This window comes from Protopterus annectens, chromosome 7.part0, assembly GCF_019279795.1.
Source record: "Protopterus annectens isolate FY-2018-M chromosome 7.part0, PAN1.0, whole genome shotgun sequence".
In the NCBI taxonomy this organism is placed as follows: Eukaryota; Metazoa; Chordata; order Ceratodontiformes; family Protopteridae; genus Protopterus; species Protopterus annectens.
Genome location: NC_056739.1, coordinates 977,926,268 through 977,953,590, shown reverse-complemented (window position 1 = coordinate 977,953,590; position 27,323 = coordinate 977,926,268). Strand labels below are relative to the sequence as shown.

Sequence of the window (27,323 nt, the reverse complement as noted above, 5' to 3'; positions counted from 1 at the left end):
TCAGCTTCTCTTTGCCATAGACCTTGGATTTAGGGCCATATTGGGGATCAGTGCCATTGGCTCCATTCACAGTATTTGATGCTTTTCAGAAGAGTATAGTCCAGCAATCAACTTGTGAAAGGGGCTATATCTCTTCAGTTCGTTCCAGACTTCCAAATGTATCTGTGGCTGTCAGAACTCATCATTTTTCCCAGTGAAAGCCAATTTTCAAGAGTCTCAACCCATCCCTTTTTCAGAGGACCAGAAACACTTCTGACAATTCAATTCCTTTCACACCTGAAGATCACAGAAAGTTTAATGCAAGAAGATGTACTTGGGCACCCTTAGGAATCACTCACTGTGGAACTGATCTCAAAGAAGAAGGGTCCCCTACATATCCCCCCGAGGGCACTTTTGGTGAGTTAATTTGGTGAGTTAATGGAGTTAAGACAAAAGGAGACTTGGCCCACTGAGTCCCTTTCTCTGGATTAGGAGGTATTTTTGCGGCTTTTGTAATAGCCCCCTCTACCTCCTGGGTAGTCCCACATGATCATTGACATTGTTTCACAGAGGGCTTGGTGGGATCATGACATGGTGGAACCAATCCCATGCAAATCGGACAAGGTGCTTGGTCCTCACAAGGATCAACCACCGCTGGAAGAAAGGTCCCCTAATAGATTCTATTGTTACTGCAGCAGCCACCAAGAAATAACTGTCAGAGTACAGCTCCATAATCCATTCTACTAATAGGGAGTTAAGAGCGGTGGATCATTTTGGGAAGCATGCTTTATGGTTTAGGGACTTTTCTCCTTAGAGCATTAAACTAAATTTCTCACATCACTAGGTTTCGGACGGAACTAGCTAGTGAGCTACCAAATTCTCCCAAGAGGCCTCAAACAGAGATCAGTAAGACTAGTGTGTCACAGCTGGCTACTATGTTGTCTGTAATCATTAAGAGCAGTAGGGACCGGGATTTGTGTGTGTCACCATGCTTGGCTGAGGGTTTGTGATTTTGCAGACAGTTTCAAGGTGTTCTTACTTAATGCCCTTTATAATGGGTCACCTCTCTTTGGTTCAAAAGTCAAAGATATTTTGACTAAGAAGGAGCAAAAGGACAAAACTCTGTCTGCTATGGGAGTTCATTTTAACATTCAAAACACTTTCTCCAGGAATCAAAGGGTAAAGCATCTTTGGTACAAAAAGTCAAGGTAATTTGCCCCTGACTCCTCCTTTGACAGAACACCCACAGGCAAAGAGTATGCCACCCTAGGAATAGAGGAAGCCTGCAAAGCAAAATTTTAGAGGTCCCTTTTCTGGCAAACACTTTCAACATTCCTGAAGAAATGCCAACTGCTCCCCTCCTGGATACAGTCAGAGACCCTTCCCTTTTCTTCTAGGAAATTGGATGGCTATTACTCAGGATTCTAGGTCATATCCAGGGGATACATCATTCCATTTTAGTCCAAATGACCCCTTCTTATAAGACCCTTCCAGATGCTACACCTTGGCAAAGAAGAGCTGCAGCCCAAGAAGTCTAAAGGATGCTAGAAAAAAGAAACTGTCATCCAGGAGGTCATATCAGGCCACAAAGAATTGAGAATCTACTCAAGATTCTTTTTCATTCCAGAAAAACAACAAGGCCCATTTTGGACCTCAGTGATGCAGATATGTTTGTGCAGAAGACCGAATTCAAAGTAGTAGAAAATCAGCATATAAATAATTAAGGGGAACACCAGGAACTGCCTTCCCTGTGCCTTAAGCCAGTACTGTTTTCTCTGATCTTGTAGGATTAACCTTGTAAACGTCTTTGAGAGTGAGACCACCACCCTGGATTTAAGTTTAAATTTCTGTGAAGCTTATCCCAAGCTGGCAAAAGCATTTGACTCTGTATCCCATAAAGGAATCATAGATAAACTCGGGGCTGTAAAGGTAAATTAAGTCATAATAACTTGGGTCCAGAGTTGGCTGCATGGTCATACAGAACAGGTGGGAATCTGTCACCTGTGCCAGTGGAGTGTTTGAAAGCTCTATCATAGGTTCATAGGTAGGTACTAGGCTATTAGCCCTGGGGCCTATATAAGCCTAGCCAAAAGTTCCCTGGCTGTCGCCACCCAAGAAGGTTATTTTCCTGTGCCTCTGTCAAGCAGAGCCACAGAGGTGATCCCCGGGGTGAATTTCCTATTTCCCATCCAACTGTCTAGATTCCTCTTAAAGAGGGCTAATGAGGGGCTTTGCTTGACGTGAATGGGTAGTCTGTTCCAGAGTATGGGAAGTCTCTGGGACAGGAATCTATCCCTCCAGCATGTATTGTGTATTGTGGTGGCAAGGTTTAGGTCCCTAGAGCACGTAGCATGGAGAGACTGGGGTTTCTTTAAGTGTAGCATGTACAACAGAACTGGGATTGACATGGCTTTGTATGTTAGGCAGAGGTTGTCTCTGAGTAGGCGATAGGCGATGGAGCAAAGCTGGAATTTTTTGAGACAGTCTGAGTATGGCATCTGTTTGAGGCCGGTAATCCTCTTAGTGAGGTATTTCTGTGGCCTTTCTAGTTGTTGCAGATGTCTTGTGAGGTACATGCCAAATGGAGCATTGTACTATATGATAGGTCTGATGAGGAATGAGTAGAGAGGAACAATGACCTATTTTTTTCTGGAGGAGAACCCTTTAGTGATGAGGTGTGCCATGTAGAAGGATTTCCTGACTACTGTGGTGATGTGATTGTCAAAGGAGAGACTAGTGTCCACCGGTGTCCCAAGGTCTCATCACATTTTTGGTATTAAGTAGGCTACTGCCTATTTGGTAGTTCATGGGTACAGTGTTTTTCCCAAAGGGGATGACAATACACTTTTGGCATTGAGCTTGAGGCCATGACTTTGACATCAGTCTCAGTGAGGCCCCTTTGTAGTACGTCCACATCATTAGGCAATTCTATTATGGCTCCCAGTTTGCAGTCATCTGCAAACTTTGTTAGCTAAAGACCTGTTGTATTAGCCTGGACATTTGAGAAATAGATGCCAAACAGGAGAGGACCCAGGACTGAACCCTGTGGTACTCCGTTTGTCACTGGTTTGAAGTCAGATTTGGAGTCAGCTACTTTCACTGTGTGGATTCCATCGGTGAGCCAGTTGGCCACCCATCTTGTGACATAGGGATTTATGCCCAGTCTAGTGAGTTTATCTATAATTCCAGAGTGGGGGATGGTGTTGAAAGCCTTGGTGAGGTCAAGATAGGCTGTGTGCACCAACTTACCCATGGCTCGGGTGACTGCTTCAAAGAAGTCAGTCAGGTTTAGGAGACATGATCTTCCTTTTACAAATCCAAATTGAGTGGGGTCCAGTGTTTGCAGGTTACCTATGTCTTTGTTTATAAGTTCCACGATGATACGTTCCATGGCCTTACAGACCAGGCTTGTCAGGCTAATGGGGTGGTAGTTCCTGGGGTCCATGGTGGTGCCCCCTTTGTGGAGTGGGATAACCATCGCTGTGCTCCATTCAGTAGACACAAAGCCTGAAGTGAGTCTGTGAATGAACATGGTACTTAGGTGGGGTGCCAGTTTGTTCTGTAGTTTGTGCAGAATGCAGCCTGGGATGTTGTCTGGTGCCATGGATGCTGTGTTTTCCACTTTGGAGAGTGCGGTCTTAACTTGTGCATCCGTGATTACAGGGGCTATGCATTTTTCTGGTATAGGGATGGACCCTTGCGGAGGTGGGGTAAAGTTTGCACTGAACCTATCCACCAGGATGTTGGCAATATCAGTTTGTTCTGTATATCTAGTGCCGTTGTTCTTTAGCTCGGAGCAGATCTGAGTGTTGCCATTGAGATTCTTGACATAGCTGTAGAATGCTTTGTTATTGTCTTCAGTGGCAATTTTATTTTCATAGCTAGCTTTGGAGGATTTTATAAGTGATATCAGCTTCTTACTGAGGGTGACCAGGGAGTTCTTGCAATCAGGGGATTTTACTTGTTTTTTTGCAACAGCTTCTTCCTTCTGTTGTAGAGTTTGTTTATGGCAGGGGATCACCAGATTGCCTTCCTTTTTTTGGAGGATAGCGTCTTGGTTCTGTTGGGGATGGCATGAGCCATGCACTTGTGTATATGTTTATACAGTGTATTTGTATAGGATTCAGCAGTTGTACCTCTATTATCCGTCTGCATGGGTGTAGTGAAGTTTGTCACTTCTGTCTTAAGAAGCGTGAAGTTGGCTTTCAAGAAGTTCCCTCAAAGGTTTCCCAAAAGTTGTTTTAGTGTTTTTTTTGGTCTGTTGGCATTTGATTTAATGATTGTCAGTAGGTCAACGTGATTTGGATTGTGCGACTGAATTTTGCATCTAGCAGAAATGTTAAAGTCACTATCTTTTTGAATACTTTGCTATGTCAGCTTTTTGATTTGTTAAGATATCTTGCTTATTCCTGAATAAACTCATCCACGGTTGTTTTTTGATGTTGTCGTGTGTTATAAATGTATATGCCAATTTGCTATTGTGCTTGTCTTAAGGCTGAAAATAGTCCAAAGGCCAGTTTACCCATTCGGCTAACAGAACTAGAGAAATAGAGATAGAAAGATAGATAGATAGATAGACAGACAGATAAAATGTTATGCATTTTCATGCTTATCATTGTGATTGGAAATAAACATTCATTTTTCCTTGTGTTTTAAATTATTTATGTTTTGTTAATCATACTAAAGAGTTTATATATATATATATATATATATATATATATATATATATATATATATATATATATATATATATATATATATATATGTATATCAATACTTTCTAGTATATGTACGTAACATATAATACTGTTGTGACCGTGTCTGTTTATCTTTATGCAGAACCTCTCTTTTACTCTGTTTCCCCTGAAAGTGGGTCTGTGTCTCAGTTGGAATACTTGGGTAACTAATTTTAATTACTCAGTCAAATAAATAAACAAGTGAAATCTTAAATCATTATTGGCAAGATTTTCTCTGCAGTACTGCAGTAATTTCGGGTTTTCTTAGTTTGATCTCACTGAACTGTTTTGTAGTCTGCCAGTTTAATTCCATTAGCAAGGTATGGCACCATGAAGTTCAAAAAAGTACTACAGATAGATGCAGGATCGACATGGTGCATCTGACTGATATCTTAAGACTTTGAACATATACTCAGTGAGATTAAACATCAGATTGTGATTTTTATAAAGGCTATCAGAACTTTATGCAGAATATCTAAATGGCAATGCAGGTTGCTATTTAGAATGAGTTGTTGTTCCCAGACACTGGTGCTTAGGTAGAAGCTGCTAGGGAGAGTTATAAGAAAATATAATTTTAATGCAGTCAGTATAACTGGCATAATCTGCCATCAGAGGGCTGAGTGCTAGATCCAGTTAATGGAATAAATGCATCTGGAATACAGTGAAATGTATAATTATGGAGGACAGTATCAGTACAAAAGATAATGTTAGAAAACTATTATCTTAATGGCTGTGCAGGCTACATGTGGCAAGGTTTGAAAATGAGATAAGTAAAGTGTGAATAGAGCCTTTTTTCTCCCTCATTGTGTTTTGGTGGTACAGGATCTGTTTTCATCTTTTCTGGGGAAATATTATAAAGAAAAATATTAGACAATTCTACAGTTGACTTATAGGTGTCACACCTAATACTAAGTTAAAACAACAACAAAAAATAAATCACAACAGTGAAACATGTAATTAAGTAGAAGAGTTAGTTCCCAGTGTTTTCTAGGTTAAATGCATTTGGCAGGATTGCCAATAGCTGCTTGTTTATTAATGTGCATTGCGATTCACTGTATACACTTTTTCTCAGACTGCACAGTGGTTTAGAAAAAAAATCGCCTAGTAGGGATGTTGATAATTGGATGAACTAAGGTGCAATTTTTCATCCTGCTGGCTGACTGTTTTTATTATAGGAACTTCTATTTAAATGGATATCTCCCCAGAAACCATTTCACTCTGTAGCATCATAGTGTTAGCTAAGATGATAATGGGGACTATAATTCCATTTAATTGGTACCATTCACACCTGAGCTGGAATGCTTGTAAAAGCCGTTTAGAAACTGAATGACTCACCACAGATCATCTGTTGGAAACCACAGCTTCCATTTCTATTTTAGCATAATGAAAAGAACTGTATTTCTGATCATGTGAAAACTAAATTGGGTTTTTTTGAAGTTAATTCTAAGAAAGCATTTCAGCTAATTGAAAATATGCATATACATTTTAATTTTTTAATGCAGTGGCATGAAAAGGTAGAGGTTACAGGAAAGATGGCCAAGGAGTTGCAAGGGTCCACAATCACCCCAGGATCTGGAAAGAAGACCAGGTATGCAAGAGGAACCAGTCAGATTTTTGGCAGACAGATGTTAGAGTAATCATTTTTAGCCAATACCCTTTTGACAGCCATATCAGTGATTGAAACGTGTATTTTCACTGGACTCACCCATACCAGACAGACTGAATAGAGTGGTAATTGTTTTTGGGTTGTAAAGTTCTGTAATATGTTAAGTACTACATATTAAAAGTAAATTGGGTGTAAGCAAACTGAGCAGTTTATAAATGTTGTTTATAAATTGAGAGATTAGAAAGAAAGCCACATGTGAACAATTTTGTGTGAACATAGCCTTCTTGTTAATTGCTTATTAAGGACACTTGCAGATGTTACACTCATCTAGTTGCCGAAGCACTCCACAGAAGTGCTAGAACACAATAAAAGGACTGTTTCCTGCAGTAAAGTAGTATTTTAACAGGTCAGCTTATGATGATATTAGTTCACAGTTCTTAGCTGGATGTCTATTCATTGTGTGTTTTCTGAACTTCTGAACTTAAATATTAATTAAACGTAAGTTGTTATTCCTCTTTGTTACTCTAGAAGCAATGCCTGAATGCTTTGCTTTTTTTGGTCTTGAGTGGAGGACTTTTTGGATACTGTTCTCAGAAGAGATTCTGGAAACTCTGATTTATTATTCTGTAATAAGTAAACACCTAAAAAGTGATCTTAGTTAACTCCTACCTATAAGTGACTGTTTTGTGCCATCTTTTCTTTTTCCTGTCTTTCTCTCTCTTGCTTGTTTACTTATTGCAGGTTTACTGCATGGCTACTGTGGATTTTAGTTGTTCCTTGCACTATTTATTATACCCTCTGGATGAGGGTGGGGTGGCTTATGACTCTTATCCCTCAAGCATCCCACCTGGTGTTTATAGTGATCCATTCCTTTTGCCTCTGATATATGTTTAGATCTTCCTCTGTTAATTTCACTCATAATCAGCACCATTAAACACCTCAGCAATATTCCATTTTTTCTACTATTAACTAACTCACTGCAACCATTGATAATAACACTTCTGAGTAGAGTAATTTAAAATTGTGTCTTCCTTTCTTTAAAAGCCATATTTCTTTATCACCTCATCTATCAGTTTTCTTTTGTATCCTTGCTACTCAAACAGTAAACTAAAAGTAACTTCATAGATAGTTATCAGTTAAGAAGTATACAATAACAGCTCATTGTCATGCAAAAACATGTGCACTGACTGTACAGCCCAATCAGTGTGCCCATTGTATGTCGAGCATATACCAACAGGAAAACATCTGTCCCATGAATTGCATTGAGTGGCCAGATTTTTCTATTGGCATATGTATAGAGGACAGAGCAAAATACAAGAAAAAGGTACATATTACAAAACAAAAGAAACAGAAACATACCTATTGTGCTTATATTTATGCACTGTTCCTCGTAAAATCTTGTCAGTCTGTTGTACCTCTCAACTGTCCAGATTTTCACAGAATGTCCCTGCTTTTGCCTTATAGTTTTGTTTTGCTCTTTTCCTCATAAAATTGTATTTTTCTGGCAAACCACTGAGGACTGATGTCATTAAATAATGGCAGACATTTTGGGTAAGGGCTTCATATTCTTCCGAAAATGCATGCTAACACAGAGCTTTTTCTTTTGCAGGAACTTTCTATGTTTATAAGAACAATACTTAAAATCTGCCCCCATTTTTCAACCTTTGTTCCCCTAGGTGTTATAAAGGCAGGGAAAGAAAAAGCAATGGAGATTCTCTTTTCTGCATTGCTTCTCCTGAATAGCACTGATGTAGTGTGCAATCATGGTAATGTAAGTAGCATTGCCACCTATCCAGTTTTTTTCTGGACTATCCAGAAATCAAACTGATTGTCCAATAGTCTGGAAAACATTGTACAAACTTCAGTATTCTGTTTCAGAAAAAGAAACTGACTACCAAAGTTTGTTAAATCTGTGAATTTACTTGTAAAAAAAATATTGCAAATCCACAGAAAAAAGGCATCAGGAATGGAAGAAGAGGGCGTTCTCCTCAGATGATGTGACGGTGAAGTCACAAAATGGGCGGGGACTGGATGGGATATGGGCAGGGTTATATGGTGTGGAAGGGGCGTGGCCTAAGTCTGGTTTTCGCCACAATGAAAGGTAGCAACCCTAAATATAAGTCCCAAATGCATGTGTAGTAATCAAGAAACAAGCAAGAATGTAGAAGAACATTACAGCACCATTAGACAAAGACATTATTTAAGAAAGGTAAGCAGTTTCTTTCTTAAATAATGTCATTATCTAATAGCAATAACCCACTCTTGGACATGAGTATCACAGGATTTACCCATGGTTGGCTTTGTTTCATTACTTGGGGCTTTGTATTCTTGATCAAGGCATGCCAGCCATAGGTAATTCTTGTGATTCCAGCACCCAGCTATGAGTTATTACAAAAAAAAAAAATGTGCACAGAACCTGGACAGTTGCTGTCCTTCTGGCTGCTATGATATTGGCATTCATGATGAGTGAAAATGTTTGTCTCTTGAATTTCAAGGACTTTTACATAGATTTTGCAGTTCATAAAAGCAGCCTAGTGCTTTGCATTTAGAAACTCCAACATACAAAATGTTCTATCTCCAAAACTTATCCACTTCTCAGATTCTTTGAGTGTCATGTCCTATGAGTCCCTTAACACATCTACTGATGCTAGTTGAAGAACCAGAGAGTAATCCAGGTCCAGAAGATTGAACTTCCAGCAATGCCCTACAATTCCAATACTTTTTATTGAATGATGTTGTATGCATGAATGGAACAGCTGTAACAAGCATGGTAAAATGTGTGTAGGACTTCAAAAGTAGTTCATGTATTGTCTGAAATGTGGCTTATACCAAACCTTCAGTGGTTCACCCCGCTTTATGGTTTGCCAGTATTTAAGAACAAATTGACTCAGACAGATAGGCAGTGTTTTGTTTATAAAAACTCATGATGTATACCTCTGATCTTCTCATTTAATGTGCTGCTACCTGGCCAGATGAGCCAAACCATATTTTAATGCATGTTGGGCACTTTTCTGATGTCATACACAAGCAATAATGCCTGACAGGGTGTGTGTTAATGTGTAATTAATATGGCAGAGGGCCTCTACACCCCTGGAAGGGCATTAATTACACATTAATATGCACACTGGAGGGCATTATTGCTCTTAGACAGTGTGCTGTCTGTAAAATTGTTGTGTTTTACTTATGTATTCTTTTAAGTACTATTTTAGTTTTTTAATATATTTTTGATGTAAAATTGTCCCTCCGCCTAATGTTTCATACATGCTGTAGTCAATGTTAATGGTGTTGGAGGAAGCACTTTACATCAAACATATATAAAAAATAATAATAGTGCTTAAAAAATAATAAGCAAGTGAAACACAACAATTTTATATACAGCCTATTCTCTCTTCCATACACAAGTACACAGTCTCTTCTGCTTTCACACACTGTCACATACATAAACACAGACTCTTCTCTTCTTTCCTACATGCATTGATTCACACAAGATTGGTCTCACTTTCTCTCACTGTCTTTGTTACACACAGTCTCATCTGCTTACTCATTCACACATCACTCTCGCGTTCTCTGTTACTCTCTGGATCATACCTCTCAACCTCTTACAACAAGAAATTCATTCACACATCACTCTCGCGTTCTCTCTTACTCTCTGGATCATACCTCTCAACCTCTTACAACAAGAAATTTGAACAAAGTCTAGAATAATTAGTGGGGGAGGCAACATGGGAGACATGTTTAATAATGTTCTTATAAACTTAGAAGGTTGCCAGAATAATAGGCTTTGCCTTCACAATAGCATACATTTTCTGAAAGTTCTGAAATCTGAAACTGAAATGCCTGATAATATTTGGGGACTACAACCCTCTGATTTGCCAGAAAACCACATTTTAAGAGGAACAGATGCAAAAATATCAGCAAAAATCTGGACAGTTGAGAGGTATGCTCTGGATCTCTCTCTCTCTCTCTCTCTCACACACACACACACACACACACACACACACACACACACACACACACACACACACACACACACACACACACACACACAATCTCTCTGCTTTCATGCATGCATTCACGCACACATGCAAACATAAACGCACACTTTTCTGTTTCCCTTGCTCAATCGCTCTTTCTCTTACTCTCATACATGCATACACTCTCACATACATGCTTTATTTTAATTTTTTATTTTTTATTTTACACTCGCTAAACAGCAAAAGCATTGCTTAGTGAGTGTAAAATAATGTCTTGCTCACTCTCACTTTCACTGACATGCACACATACACTCAAACACAGTGATAAACACACACACCTACTTTTTTTTTTTTAGTTGTATTCTTTTTAATATTTTGCACTCACTAAACAGCAAAAGTGCTGCTTAGCAAGCATAAAATAATGGTGGCCATTCAGATTTCTCGGTCTGAGCTCCACGGCAGCTTGATGTGCTACAGTGAAGCGGCAGACTCATTCTTCTCAGCGGGCATTACTTCTACATTGATACCCTGCTGGAGAATGCTCGTTCTCAAGTCAGGGTACTGATGTACAGTAAGCACATTGTCTAAAGGTATTTACCAAGTTTTTGTTAAGAACCCCTAACCATTTTAAAGACTGGATCTCAAACTAGGGATTAACAGAGGATGGTGTTGGCTGGAAAAGAATAGTTGCAGAAAGTAAACCGCTTTTAAAATGTGTTAGAACTTCATTTACTCTGCCATGTTTATAAACAGTGTGGGAGACAAATTATCAGTTTTCAAACCTATCAGTTGTACAGAGGAGCACTTTGATGTTATGTAGTCCTATCTCACTGTAATTCTTTCTGGATGGGTTTGGAGCCAATATTCGGTTCCGACTCGGCCGATACTAAAGCTCAAGAGCTTTTACTGGCTCGAGGCTAACCCCTATCTCATGGTGCCTCACGGCAATTCCCCAGATCTTGTTTTCCGTGAAAGCTTCGAGGTTGTCTTCTTACTGGCTCGTTGGCTAAGTAGAAGATTTATTTACTAAATCTTGTTCTTTCTCCACCTTTTTCTTCATCTTTACATCTTTGTAGTTAATAGCTTTATTGTGTGATGTTCTGAGTGTTTGACCCCTATTTCCCCCCATAGAATTGTACGGCCCATTTCAGTTAGAGGGCCGTAGTTGCCTGTTTAAGTTAGAGGCCCTTTCCTCCCTGTGTGTTTCTTCAAAAAAAAAAAAAAAGTTTTATAATAAACAGTAGAATCTTCCTTTCTATCTTTACTGTTCTTGCTGTATTGTTATCTCAGTAATTATTTCTAGCTAGATAATAGTTTGTTCCTGTTAGCGTGTCTAAGGAAAAGGACAGAGAACACAAGGACCATTGCCCTTCGGGGTTTTAAAAAATGCGATAAATGTTCACAAAAGATGTTAGTTGTGTGTACTGCTTAGGTGAAGCTCACTTGCAAGAGCCCTGTACCTTTTGCCAAGCCTTCAGTACCAGGGTCTTGAATGAGAGAAAACATAAACTGATTGATTGATAGGGGTCTTATGACCAGTTCCTTCCAGGAACAGCTGGAACTTGGTCAGACAGCTCCTAAGACTTCAAAACGTAAGTCTTCGGCTCCAGTTTCAGAGCCATCGAAAAAGTCCAAAGTGTCGGAGCCAAGAAGTTCTAGCTCTGATTCAGCTTCTTCTATATCGGTACCGTCGGTCTCTTTGGTGCTGAGGCAACCTTCGGTACCGAGGCAATTACCTGACATTGACCCTGTCTCACCTTCTTTGAGCTCTCCTATTTTGGAGAGGAGGAGATTTCCTGTCTCCACCCGATCCACCAGGACACTCTCTGATGAGGACATTGAGTGGGTGGTGAAGAGGTTGCTTTCTGACCCAGCTCTGGCAAAGAAATTGGCCCCTCCGGACCCAAAGGCTTCGGAGCCGACCCTTTTGTAAACCACTGCTCCTCTTCCGACTGCTTCACTCTTGGAGCCAATCACTTCAGGTTCTTCAATGTTGGATCTATCAGTCCTGGGGATCCTTCCTGCTTCCTCAGAACCGATTACTCTCTCCTCAGCAGCTCAGTCTGGAGTGGAGGGATCTGGGAGCTGATGCTCTCGAGTCGACTCCGAGGGGGATAGTCAACCTGGGTTTTCTTCAGAACTGATCCTCCATCTCAGTGCCTTGGCTCAACTCAGCTCGGTTCCCACATCTGCTTCAGAGCCGTTCCGCCTTGCTTGGAGCAGACCATCCATCTCCTCGGAGTGGGGGAAAGGCTTTTGAAGCAATAGAGAAGGCTTTATCCTCTGCAAAAGCCATACATTTGGAACTTATGTCCCACCAGCAGCAGGAAGCAACCTCTTCTCCCCTGACACCCCCACAGTGTAAGGAACCAGAGACCCAAGCAGCCCCCATTGGAGGTGCACACTCTTCTGAGACCTCCCTAGATTATCCCACTGGAGAGCTCCCTCAGAAGAGACTTTGTAAGAGGAAGCCTGTTGACTCACCTGAGTCTGTCACTTCGGACACTGATTTGGAGGAATCGGAAGGGTCCCCTAGATACCCCTCTGAGGATGTCTGTTTTTCTGACATTCTAGAAATCCTTGGACAGAGGGGTGACTGGAAGACCTCTAACCCTACTGAGGACAAATCAGTATATCTTGAGGCCTTTGGTTCCCAACCTTCCACCTCCTGGGTGACACCACCTTATGACCAGCTCTTAGGGGTTATATCGCGGAAAGCCTGGACCTCCCCAGACACATTGGAGCCCGTCCTGAGGAGGCCAAACAAATTCATGACTGCACCGGAAGATAACTACTTTCTTACCAAAGGAGTTCCCATTGATGCTATGGTGGTAGCAGCGACCACCAAGAAAGAGTTGTCTGAAACATCTTCTAATATCCATCTTCCTAACAAGGAGTCCAGGACAATGACTAGGTATGGGAAGCATACCTTCTCTTCAGTGGCATTTACTCTAAGATCTCTGAATTACCTTACCCATTTCACTTGACTTCAGAGGGATCTCCTGAAGGAGTTGGGAGATACCCTTCAGGGTTCAGTAGCTCCGGGATCCATGGATAAGATTTCTGCGCAGCTCTCCACCCTTACTTCCATAGCTAACACCCCCATGAGGCTGATATCGTATGCAGCGGATGGAATGAGTAGGGCAGCAGCAGCAGGAATCTCTCTCAGGAGACGTTCTTGGATGCGTCTTTGTAACTTCACGGAATCCTTGAAGTCTTCCTTCACCAATGTCCCCTTTGATGGTTCATCTCTTTTTGGACCTCAAGTGAGAGAGACCTTGACCAGGTGCGAGCAGGAAGGGAAAACTTTATTTGCTGTCAGTCCATTTCTCCCTCCCATCTAGACCCTATCCCAAGGGTAATACAGGAGGAAAAATGTGGTTCTGTAAATCCCAAAAAGGTTTCCCTCAGGCACAAGGTCAACCCTCCCGTAGAGGCAGAGGGGGAGGATATAATGGAACAGGCAGCCCTCGTGGCAGAGGAGGTCCACAACACCAGGGAGATAGAGAAACCTTCTCTGATCATCCCTTCCATCACCCCTGAGAGGTTGCCCGACTGTCCATCTCTGGAGGCAATCGGGGGACATCTATCACTAAACCCAAGTGCCTGACTAAACATTTCACAAGATCATTGGGTACAGACCATAATATCCAGAGGTTATCTGATCCCCTTTGTTGCTGATCCACCAGTAAACCGGTCTCTACCAGATGTGCCACCCATTCAACTAGACCATGCAACATCAGAGGTCATCTCATTACTGCAAAAAAGAGTCATCCAAGAAGTCCCCACATAGCAAATAGGATCCGGAACTTACTCTCGATTCTTTAGTTCCAAAAAAGACAGGGGACTGGAGATAAAGTCTAGATCTCAGCAGACTCAACAAGTCCATAAAGAAATTGAAGTTCTGAATGATCACTCTGCAGTCGATATTTCCCTTTATTGGGAAAGACAAATGGATGTGCTCAATAGATCTTCAGGACGCATACTACCACATCAAAATGGACAGGCGCTCCAGAATACACTTGCGCTTCCAGCTGGGAGCCAGTAATTTTCAGTTCTGAACACTGCCCTTTTTGCCTCACTACAGCCCCCAGAGTGTTCACCAAATGCATGGCAGTGGTAAAGGGTCATCTGAGACGTCACGGATTCTAGGTGTTTCTGTACCTAGACGACTGGCTCCTCACTGCTACCACCAAGCATCAACTCATCAGAACCAGGGATGAGACTCTGTCCTTGTGCACCAGTTTAGGCATCACGGTCAACCTAAAAAGATCAGCCTTATCTCCTTCGCAGCACATTGTATTCTTAGGCTCAGAAATAGACTCAACCACCATGTCAGCAAGACTAACACCAAAAAGAGTAGAATCTCTACACAATCAAGTCAGATCCTTGCTAAACAGTCACAAAGCTCAGGCTAGGATAGTCCTTCAAGTCCTAGAGACTATGGCTTCCTCCATTCTATTAGTTCCTCTAGCCCATCTGCATGTGAGAGTACTTCAGTGGCTACTGTTTGCCCAGTGGTCAATGCAGGATCTTCCCTTGTCTCATCATATTCTTATCAGAAACACCTGCAAGAAGGATCTGACATGGTGGTTGCATACAGAGCAACTTCTCTTAGGTTGTCCACTTGTTCCTCCTCAAGAGAAGGCAGTTTTGACCACAGACGCTTCCCAGATAGGGTGGGGGGGGGCATTATCTGGGAATGGCGGTCCAAGGTACTTGGCAGAACCAGGAGAACCACTTGCACATCAATGTTCTGGAGATGAGAGCGGTGCTATATGCTTTGCTAGCACTTCACAGTTCTCTTCCCACCGGGACAATTGCGATTCAATCAGACAACATGTCTGTCGTGTGGTACATAAACAAGCAAGGGGGAACTAAATCTTATCCACTTTGCGGAAAGGCCTTAAGAGTTTGGAAATGGGTGATGGACACTCAATGCTTTCTGGTAGCAACGCACATCCTGGAGAAATCCAATGTGATAGCAGACAAACTCAGTCGAGCAATTCTGATGCCTCATGAGTGGTCCCTGAATGCAGAAGTTGTGAAAGAGATCTTTCACAAATGGGGCCAGCCTTGCTGCAACCTACTTGCCACACACCTGAACACCAAATGCAGTAGCTACTTTGCCCTAATTCTCCATCTGGGGATATCACCCAGGGATGCTCTAGTCCACGATTGGCCCCCGGGTCTCCTTCATGCCTTCCCACCTTTTCCTCTTATCCCAAAGGTAATACAGAAAGCAAAACAATTGAAGAGTACCCTGATCCTCATTGCTCCTTACTGGCCTCGTCAAGTCTGGTTTCCCTTCCTGTGGCCCTACCTTTTGGAGGAACCATGGATTCTGGAACCATCTCCAGACCTCCTGATTCATCAATCAGGGCAGTTCTATCCAACCATCCACACCCTAAAATTGACAGCATGGCTGCTCCAGTTCCAAGAATAACCAGGTGGGCTTCCCTCTCACCTTCAGTCAAACACATTCTGATTTCTTCCCACAAGCCTTTCACTAGGAAGTTATACTCCAGCAAGTGGAAAAGGTTTTCTATTTGGGCTGTAAACCAAGGCTTAGATCCCTGTACAGCTCCTATAGAATCTATTTTGTCCTTCCTTGCATCCGTTTTTCATGATGGAGCTGCAGCCGCTACAGTCTGAGTTCAGTTAGCTGCCATCTCTAATTATCATTTTGACTTCATGGGAATCCCATCATGTCCCACTCTTTTTGTGCAAAACCTTTTTGAAGGGAGTTCTACTTCTCAGGCCTCCAATCAAATGACCACCAGAACCCTGGGACCTAAACTTAGTTCTGTCATCCTTAATTTCTGCACCCTTTGAGCCCTCTTCTTCATCGGATCTGAAATTATTATCTTGGAAAACACTATTCTTAGTAGCCATAACCTCTGCTAGGAGAGTCTCAGAACTGCAAACTCTTACTATTCAACCTCCATACATTGTTTTCCACAAGGATAGAGTCTCACTCAGGACAAAACCCTTCCTTTCTTCCCAAGGTATGCTCAGAGCATAATCTTAACCGTACTATTGAGCTACCAGTGTTTTTTCCAAATCATTCTAATAAATCTGAATACAGACTACACCAATTAGACATTCACAGAATTCTCAGGTTTTAACTCCACAGGACTAAAGACTTCAGAAAATCAGATCAATTATTTGTTTATTTTCAGACAAAAATAAAGGCTTGTCTGTTTCTAAGCTTACCCTTTCAAAATGGCTTTCAGATTGCATTTCCTTTGCTTATCAGACTGCTGGCAAACATTTACCCAACAAAGTAAAAGGCCACTCTACAAGGGCAGTATCTACTTCATGTGCCTTTAGATCTAGGCTCCCAGTTGATACTATTTGTGCAGCAGCTACTTGGGCAAGACCACATACCTTTTGTCACTCATTACAAATTGGATTTGGCCTCCCGGGACAAGTCATCCTTTGGGTCCACTGTGCTGAAAAGTCTCTTCGCTTGAGCCACCATAAAAGTGCTAGGGATGCTGTCCCATCCACCAAGAATTATGGTGAGATAGGACTACATAAGATATAAATAAGTTCTGTACTTACCATAACGCTCCATGTTTGTAGTCCATCTCACCTACATTCTTGCATCCCTCCCTCCTGCCCCCTTCCTGTACCTGGAGGATCTGGTGGACTATACTTATGCTGTCTGACCTGGTTGTAGTTGTTATCCACCTAGCATAGATAATGTTGCACAATGTTTTGTCTGTATGTACACGGTTTTTGATAGTTTCATAACTATTAGGTACTTATTGCTTTCTTGCAAACAAGATCTGGGGAATTGCCGTGAGGCACCATGGGATAGGGGTTAGCCTCAAACCAGTAAAAGCTCTCGAGCTTTAGTATTGGCCGAGTCAGAGCCAAATATAGTCTCCGAACCCATCCAGTAAGAATGTAGGCGAGATGGACTACAAACATGGAACATTACGATAAGTACATAACTTCTTTTTTCTGCCTGCTGTCTGTCTGACAGCACTAAGCCCTGTACCAGCTTGCAAAGGCTTTGAACACTGGTAAAACACTTCACGTTCCTATGTCATTTTCTTTCTGTAACTAGAAGTACATGGAACAGGTAAGAAATATGATCTGGTCATGAATCATAACTCTTTATTATGTGATCTTGACATGGATGCCAGGAGTCACCTCTTGACTTTTGCTGTTGAGATTTCTTGGCTTCCTTGTCTTGAATATACAATAATCTGGACTCGCCTGATCATAATTGCCTGTTTAATTTGAAACTTTGTGTAAAAAGCTAGATAATTAAATATATGCATATATTTCTGTCCAAAAATGTAAATTCCAGCAATTTTGTATGATGTTTTTGAGATTGTGAATGCTTGAGCAGACAGTGGGAAAAAAGCTGAATGTATGTATAGGAAATAAGAAATGGATGAATGCATTTAAATAAAGGACTTTCTAACAATGGAGTATTGCCATTAGTGCATAATGAGATACAGTCACCTGATTTCATCCAGTAGTTTCTCAGAATTTCCCAATAATTGAGCAAGCTCTCTGCTGCTTTCTAGATTAAAAGAATCTTCAACCCAGCATTCCTTTTATCATATTACACACCGTCACCTCACAGAACAAAATGGAGGGTTTGCTGTTTGACTATGATTGTCAAAATTATGTTATTGACTTAGCACAGTTACAGATCTTGACATAACACATGAAAAACTCCAAATCAAAATAACTAACTGGAGAAAAAAACACTATGCTTTGTATTCATTTATTTCTGATTTCTGATTTCTGATTTCTTTCTGATTTCTGATTTCCTAATGTTATCAGTGGTTTAGAAAAAATGTTTTCATTAGATAATAATAGAATAGTAGAGCTATACACAGAATAATAGAGCTACATGATTCGTGATAGTGGTGGGGCGTCTAACATTGTTTATCATAATTTTTGTTTCTATAAATGCTTCTGGCTTTAATGAAAGACAAAGGTCCGCCAGACTTTGCAGATAGAAGTGCATTTCATGCTCATGGGGGTAAGGCTGTGCAAGCAGTCAGAGGGTTGTGATTTGTTAGGACAGACCTGTTCTCTTTGCAGTCAGTCATTTGCTGATTTGTATGACCCTAACTAATCAACACCACATTACTACCCAATGCAGTTAAATTTTAATATCTTGTGTTGACATTTCTCCTCGTACTGCAGTAGCTGAATTACACACTTTACTGCACAATTTTCTTCTATAAATAAAATCTTATTTTGCATGTAAGATACTAGCTATTCTACAGACTGCTAAGGGGTTACCTGTGCCTGGCATACAAGGCATCCTCCGACCTAATACTGATGGATTTACTGCACAGCAACAAGTCAGATATCATCAGAAATAGTCAGGGGATCTAAATCTCTTCAGCAACATCAACAGAAAGGTTTGGAGGAACAAGTATATCTCACAGATGACACCTCTGGTCTGGAACAGACTCCCCATCCACATAAAACAAAGTTCATCCCTGTCCATATTTAAGTGTAACTTGGATCTATGGATGGGAAACAGAAAATTTACATTAGGGCTGCCCACTGTACTACTAATGGGCAGAGGCAACTCCTAAATAATTTTTCCCATACATGGGTCCGTCAAATTACCTATGTTATGATTCCAGTTATTCTCATTAGGAGAAATATATAATTATTGACCATGGGTTGGGTAAGGCCATTTTACCAAATATAGTAGGTTAATTTGAGCACAAAATGTTAAATTGTCCGGCCTTAAAATGACCTGCAAGGGCAGCTAGCTTAGTACTTACCTATGAACTTATAAAATGGAAAAGACAAGATGGTGGTGTTGGCTGCCAGACTACTGTCCAAGTGTTTGTGGATGCCTTCAGTGCTAACTATATTCTTTATGTACAGTTTTTGGTTCAGTCATGAGCTAAGTGGATTTACTTTCACCAGAAGCTCTTTAGTGTAATTTGGATTTCATTGTGAATAATGTGACTTCTGAACAAGTTATCACATCTGCTTGGATGTCTAGATGCTTGGTCATACAGTACTATAACTGATGCATTGCCCACTTACTTTTTACTGGTGTCATGAATCATTTCTTATGGATTTGGGCTGCTTTTGATTGTGTTTGGTTATGTTGCAAGTCCAGTTCCATTTTAAGATTTGTTTACTGGGGAAGCCTGCTTTTGCTCTTCCACTGGTTTGCATCATGCTAGCTTTTTAGTTTGGCAACAATGTGTTTAGTGAGTAGTTAATCTCATGGGGTGTACTATATTTCATCAATTCCATGTTTTATGAAATAACTTCCCTCAGTCTCAGTCCCATGGAACTATCTATACTACCCATACTGCTCAACTGCTGTGATTTATGCATAGTGCTATGATTTTGGTCCTCAAAATTACATTGCTTCTTGCTTCTCATAAAATTAGGCCTGTTTGAGTATGTACATAACAAAGTAATTTAAGCCTGTACAAATACTCTTCCTGTAACTATATATGGTTTAGTATTTAAAGACCTTCTACTGGGGAAATAAGAAAGTGCTCCTTTTTACGAATCCTTGATATGTAATGTCTTTCGGCTTTTCCCGGTTAGGGATTGCCACAGCGGATCACTGGTCCACTTATGATTGGCAGTGGATTTTTACAGTGTCGAGTTGCCAGCCCGGTGCCCAACCTTCAAAGAAGGCACATCCACTCAGGCACGCACCTACCTGCATGTCTTTAAAGTTCACTCAACCACTGGGAGGACATGCAGACTCCGCACAGAAGGCGCTCCAGCCGAGAATCGATCCAGAGATCCTCTTGCTGTGAGGCAACAATGCTAACTGCTGCACTACTGCGGCCTGATATGATTTTTGTAAAATTTACTTTTTGTAAAGACCAGTGCTATGAGTTTTAGTGCTTGGAAATTGAGAGGTATGGAACTGTGCTTGATAATGGATTGCTCTATTAGTACTTGGAAGAAAAATGATTTGTTTGAGCAGAAGGTCACAATAGCAACATTTAATTACATTCTCTGTACCCCCAAGCTGGGGGCTGCTGTTCCACATCCCCTTCACTACAACTCTGAGAGTGCAAGTAATGCTAAAGAATACTGATCAAAATATTACTTCCTCTTTCTCTGAGGAACCATCGTTTGGGATTGAGAACAATGCTAGCAATGTAGGTGAAAAAGCATCACGACAACATGTAGTGAGAAAGTAAATATGAGCAAGCTACATCCTTGAGCAGTCGGGCCTAAAGAATTACAAAACAAACTACCCACCATTAAGTACATAGATGGAAGTCATTATAGCTTTACAGTACCTTTTCTGCTTTATTGACTACTTATTTTATTTTTATTTTACATTTGTTTACTGGAAAGGTCCGACTGGATATATGTCCATTTTCAGCAGATGACCGGGGAGAAAAGCTCCAAGTTAGTAGATTACATTACATGACCGGGGAGAAAAGCTCCAAGTTAGTAGATTACATTACATTAGAAACATTTACAAATTAGTATTGTATAAAGTCTACAGTAATGTTACAAACATTTATAGAACATTGTTGACACAATTAGATGAAGTATCTACGTTTCACACATCAATACATGCAGATTAGGGCTTAGTCCCTTAATGAGGTCAGATACATTTTAGAATCAATGACAGATTTGATTAGGCAAAGTTTCCAAGACCAGTGGGTGGGAGTTAGGGTTTGAACAGGGATATTGCCAGTGCATTTGGAAGTGTAGTTTGAGGCTTTTTTTGAACTAGGTTAAAGAGGGTTGGAGAGCAAGTTCAGCAGGTAGCGAGTTCCAAGTTTTGCCTACAGAGATGGCAAATAGGGAGTCCCCAGCTACATTTACGCTTTTGGTTGTTTGAACCAGCAGTTTGCCAGCAGAGCTCAGTGACCTCTGGTTGCTGTATGGATTAATGATCTTGTTTAGTGCTGGTGTCTTTTTGGGTGGTTTTGTGGGCTATTATAAGTTGGTTGTATTGGAGAAGACTAGGCCATTCAAGCCATCCTAGTTGAGTTAAGTTGATACAATGGTGGGTCCTAGAGGTTGTACCTGTAGCAAATCTAGCAATACGTTGTAACAGCTAGCAAATTTGGTAAGCATGTTTTTATTCAAGTTAGTGAAAAGGGGGGAGGCATAGAGGAGGGTAGATAGTAAGTGGGAGTGAGCGATAGTTGTTCCTGCAAATGGAGTGAGTAAAAGTTGATCCAGTAGAGGGAGCCCAGTTTTTTGTTGACAGTTTTGATGGTTTGAGTGACATGGGTATCACATTTTAGGGTATTGTCGACTGTGTCCCCCCTAGGAGTTTTGTGCGAGTATCTGGGGATATAATTGTGCCATTGTTGGAGTAAAAAATGGTGAACAGGATTTACAGGTGGGGGAAAAGATTAGCAGCTTAGTTTTGTTGAGGTTTAAAATAAGCTGACAGTTTGCGAACCATTTTTCTACATCATGGAAAGTATTCTGGGTTAGGGTCATAAGCTCAGTTGAGGAGGAGGCTGCGCCGATTAAATTAGTCATCCACATATTGAATGCAGGTGGCCTTGGGAGTGATGGCGGGTAGGTCATTGATAAAGACTGAGAAGAGAAGTGGTCCTAGTATGGAGCCTTGGGGGACTCAGTGTAATGTGTAGACGAGTGGTAGAGTATTCTGCCATAAAACTGCTTGTTGTCTTTCAGACAGATAAGATTGGAACCATTTAATTGCATAGTTGTTTAGTGACAGTTTCTTCAGGGTATGGATAAGTAGTTGGTGGTTGATTATATCAAAGGCCTTATGATAGCATCATTACAACATTGTTAGCACTTTGAATTGTGAAGTTACCTTTTTTTTAATTTGTCATGTATATTAGTTCATACAACTTTTTATTATATTTTTTTTACAGTGTGCATTAGTGACCTGAATTATTTTGAGGTTCTATTCATTCAAGTTCTGACTATGGCTTCAACATCTGAGCAGTACTTTGATTTCACTGTTGTGCTTATTCTGACTAGGCATTATTTCCTCAAAAAGTCTCTGGACAGTTTGCTGTGTTTGTGGTCATTCATCGTTATTCTATTACTAATGATGTTAAGGTTGCTGATGAAAATGTAATTGTGAGTCTTTATCTCCAGGTGTATTCAGTAAAATTGACCATCTGCTTTGAGTCATTTGGAGTCATTCATATCTACCTTGCACATTGTTCACTGCTCTGCTGACTTTGTGGTTCAGGAAGGATCATCATCATCAGCCCCCTTTTTCCCATTTTTCTACATGGGGTCGAGGTATTGTGTTAACTGTCGCCAGCTCTCTTGATTCAATGCCACACTCCTGCCTTCTTCAACACTCATGCCTGACTGTCGCAGATATTCTTTCACACAATCCATCCACCTCTTTGCTGCAAGTCCTTGCCTCCTCTTACCTTCTTCCTGTCTGTCCCAAATCTTCCTCACCAAATTGTTTTCTGGTTTTCTACACATGTGATCTTTTCTGCAATTGGAGCTACTTTGGCTTTTGCTCTTATGCCCTCATTTCTTTGTCTGTCTCACAGTGTGCATCCTACCACCTTTCTCAGGCACTTCATTTCCATCACCTCTAGCTTCTTCAACTGTTCTGCCTTTACTGCCCAGCTTTCTGTACCATGCAGTATGGTCGCACCACTGTCTTGTACACCTTACTTTTCAGCTTCTTTGGCATTCTTCTGTCAGACTACACCTGATACTCTATGCCAGTTGGCTGCAGTCCCCCTGATTCTAGCTTTGATCTCTTCATTCAGACTTCACTTCTCCTCAACTACCCCTCCCAAATACTTAATGCTGTTTACCTATTCCTCTATCTTCCCTTCTATCTCTATTCTTAGCTTCTTCTGATTTCCCCAATTTGCTGCCATTACCACCATCCTATCTGTGCTTAGTTTCATCCCATGTGCCTTCAGATTTGCATTCCATTCTCATATCCTTTGCTGAAGTTCTAGCTCAGAGTCTGCCTGTACTGCCACATCGTCTGCATACAGCAGCTTTGTTGATCCATCCCCTCCAACCTGTTTGCTAATGTAGTCTATCACCAGTATGAACAGCAGTGGCTCAGAGCTGAACCCTGATGTACACCCACTCCCACTGGGAACCCCTCTGTGACGCCGAACACTGTTCGTACTTGAGTCATTGGGTTCTTGTACATACCCTGGACTAATTCCACCAATGTTTCTGGGACTTCAAACCACCGCAGTACTGTCCAGATCAGCTTTCTTGGGACCTTGTTGTATGCTTTCTCCAAGTCTAGGAATGCCCAGTTGGACTCTCTTCTCATCTGAGCTTCTCTAACTTCTTTTCAAGTATCTGTCTCAGTGCAAACATCGGGTCAATTGTGCTGCATCCTGATCTGAATCCAAACTGCTCATCTCCCATCTTACATTCTACTACTCTGTGTATCCGTTTATCAGTCACCCTCTCCAGAACTTTCATGCATTGTGATAGGAGTTTGATGCCTCTGTACTGTCCACAGTTGTGGATGCCCCCTTTGCTCTTGTACATGAGCATGAGTATGCTTAGTCTCCAGTCATCTGGGATACACCTTTCTCTCCACACTGCTATTAGTACCCTCAGGAGCCATTTCTCTCCTATCTCACTCAGCATCTTTATCATATCTGCTGTGACCTCATCTCAGCCTGCTGCTCTCCCTGACTTCATCTTCCTTAGTGCTGTTCTTACTTCTTCTAGGGTGGGCTCCTCTTCTTCTCTCATTGTAGGCTGTTTCTGGGGCAGTACAGCTTCTGTGGGGTTTTCTTCATTCAGACACTGCTGGAAATGCTCCTTCCATCTGCCTTTGATGTCCTCTGGACTGGTGAGCAGGTTGTTGCTGGCATCCCTTATGAAGGGTGTCTGACTATCTTCTTTGTCTTGCAACCTGATATAGTTTCTTTGTGCCCCTTACTGTCACTTTCCAGAAGTTGGTAAAGTGCCTCCAATGCCCTATTCTTTGCTAGTGCAACTTCTTTCTTAGTTTCTTTGTTAGCCAACCAGTAGTCCTTCCTAGCCTGGTCAGTTGTTTCTATCTCCCACATTTTCCTGCACTCCTTTCTTTTGATGACTTCCTGGACTTCTGCATTCCACCACCAGCTTTCTTTATGTACCTTATTTCCATACCTGGCTCAGCCACATATCTTTTCTGTAGTCATAATACATGCTGTTTAGGTGCTGCCATTCTTCTTCAGCTCCACCTATTTCCTCCTCTTCTTGGGGTGCTAGAGCCCTAAGTAATTCCTTGAACCATTGTACTTTATCTGCAGTCAACTTTCAGGTCTTCAGCTTGGTCTCTGTTGACCTTAGAGCCTTCTCTGACCACTGCTTGCAGCTGATTGTGGCAGCTAGTGGTTTATGTTGTGGGCTGACTGTTTCACTGGGGATGACTTTGCAATCATGGATTCTACCCCAGTGCCTTTTCCTTACAAGAGGAAGTCTACCTGAGTTGCATGTTGACTACTCTTGTATGTGCTCTTGTGACTGTCTCTCTTTCTGAACCATCTGCTGACTACTATCAAGCCATTTGCCAGACAGAAGTCTAAAATGGCTTCTCCTTCTTCATTCCTGTTGCCCCACCCATGTGAACCTAGGCAGTCCTCATATCCTCTTCTGTCTGTCAAGATATGTGCATTCAAGTCTCCCATTATCAACACCAATTCATGTTGTCCTGCGTTATCTAGTAGGTCCTGCAACTGCTGTCTGAATGCACTCTTTTCTCACTATCACAAACCTGCAATGGGGCGTAGGCTGACATTATGAATATTGACCTGTCATTACACTGGAGTCTGACTGCCATGAGTCTGTCATTAATTCTGATGATATCCCTTAATGCCTTCTGAAGCCTCTCTCTCATCACAATTCCTACACCATTTCTAGCTGCCCTCCACCTGAGTAGTAGACTCTGGATCCCAAGCCAAGTGGCTTTGCTGCACTGCCCTTTCATGTCATGGGTCTATATTAGATGAACAAATGTTTAAAATGTCGAGTATGACATGCTCGACAGCTTTTAAGCAAAAGTTTATCCAAGCGAAACTCCATAATGTCGAAACAAAGAGTTTCAAAAAGTTATAGTTGGCCAGCAATCAGGAAGCCAGTGGCTGATGGCTAAAATGTACTGTACACCATTAACCCCCCCCCAAAAAAAACAAAAACAAATCAACAAACAAAATAAAGTGATGGCTGGCCAACTATAACTTTTTGAAACACCTTGTTTTCGACATTCTTAGGTTTTGCTTATATGAACGTTTGCTTAAAAGCTGTCGAGCATGTCATACTCGACATTTTAAGCATTCGTTCATCTAACCAGGAACTCATCTCATCTCTTGGGTACATAGGACATCCAGCCTCCTTCGTATAATCATGTCATCCTCTTCCAAGCTGTGTCCTGTCAGTGAACCTACATTAAGCGTAGCAATTCTCAGTTCATGTTTGGCAGGTTGGTTGGTTTTTACGTCCAGTTTTCAATCAACATATCTATCCCAGGTAACCCAGGCTGGGCAACTAGACGCCAGCCAGCTTATTGACCAAGGGCTGCTGGGCTTTATGGCAGGCACACACTGGCCAATAGGGGCACATATACCCCTCCTGCCATTAGCAAGGGTCCCTGGCGTGGGTCAGAGTAGGCCAGGTCCTCAACCCACTTATTACTGGTAACTACCCATGCCCATTTTTGGCGACATTAGTCAACATGACCGAATCACCTTGAGCTATATTTTACACCATCAAGTGGCTAGCCCTTCCATGGAAGAATATAATCTCTTAATATGGTGTGATGTTTCCCAGGGACATATACTTAGCTGCTGGTATTCATACTGTGACCTGAAAGCTAATTACATATCTTCTGATATATCTTCATGTTTGACATCCAATGCATGGTGCTCTTTTAAAAGCTATTGGTTGACTTGACCTACTACAAGTCTGTTATGTTGTTTGTCAACTGTTTGGTTTATTTATTAAGTGGATATTTACCATTATGGCAGTGACCTACTTTTTGTGTTATTTATTCTTTACTCTTACTCTTTCCAGCTTCGTCTCCATGTTTTTGCAGCTGTAAATGATTCTGTACTTTATGGAAATGTAGGGATTGACAGCAGAAGTGAACTTCTGTGGGTGCTCCCCACTGTGGTGGCAGTCCTGTTGTTCTGGTTACACTACACTTCCCTAGGGTGATGGATAATATTCATAATTCTTAATGCTATACCATAGCTCTTGCTGACTACTGACTTGTATACTAATGTGAAGTCAGTGCATAAGAAGCCTAGGGTTAACTTTTATTTTGACCTTGCATTTCTAACTGAGACCTGATTGGATGGAATTTTCTGTCTTTATTGCAGTTGTGTCTCCCCATTGCATTGGTTATTTATAGCTCAAAACTGGGTAGAATCAGGTGAGAGAGTTGCTATCTGTTATAAATCTGTAATCTAGGCTATCCAGGGGGCTACTAGTTCCTTGGAATATGACCTGGATGCAGGAAAAATCTGTAGACCTTTTGTCATTTGTTGCCTACCCATTTGAGTAACACTGTTCCTACAAGAGTTCACTGACTTACTTGTTGGCTTGTGTTTGGTCACTTGGACTGTTTTTGATTACTTAATCATCTAGGACACTAATTTGTCTGTAGACTTTAGCTAAAGGTTTATATGTATTGTAAAAGGAATTCTGCTTTATTTAAGTTGTTGCCTCTTTGATCCATCATTTAGGACTTATTCTGGACTTGCTATTCCAGCTAGGTTTGTAAGGTTTGGACTTATTGATGGAATCAGTTTCATGGACTGACCAGTGTCTGATCTACTTTGCTGTAGGCTCCCGGTTATTAAACTCCCTAACATTGAGTTTATGGAGTAGAGACATATGAGTAAAATGTCATCTGCTGAGCTATGCTTTGTGTCTAACCGATCTTGTCGGTGACCACTAGTAAGTCAGACCATTTAATTTCTGACTTTAAAAGGTCATTATCTTCTGTTATAGATTTGTACATCCCAAGTCTTTTTATGTGTGCGTGTATGTGTGTGTATTATAGATTCATGCAGTAAAATTCATTATCCTGTGAGAAATTTCAAAATA

At 41.2% G+C, this 27,323-nt stretch overlaps 1 protein-coding gene across 2 annotated transcripts in view; it reads left to right on the top strand.

Annotated features, from left to right (window-relative positions):
• HCN4 (hyperpolarization activated cyclic nucleotide gated potassium channel 4) overlaps window positions 1-27,323 on the top strand; it is a 2,820,592-nt gene that overhangs the window by 571,926 nt on the left and 2,221,343 nt on the right. Inside the window, exon 1 of one of the 2 annotated variants that reach the window (XM_044077558.1) lies at window positions 6,241-6,303. The exons of the other annotated variant lie outside the window; for it this stretch is intronic. Coding sequence (XP_043933493.1) covers window positions 6,248-6,303 — 56 coding nt within the window. The 5' untranslated portion in view covers window positions 6,241-6,247. Of the gene's footprint in view, window positions 1-6,240; window positions 6,304-27,323 lie in introns of those variants that run through there. 2 annotated transcript variants of the gene reach the window in all.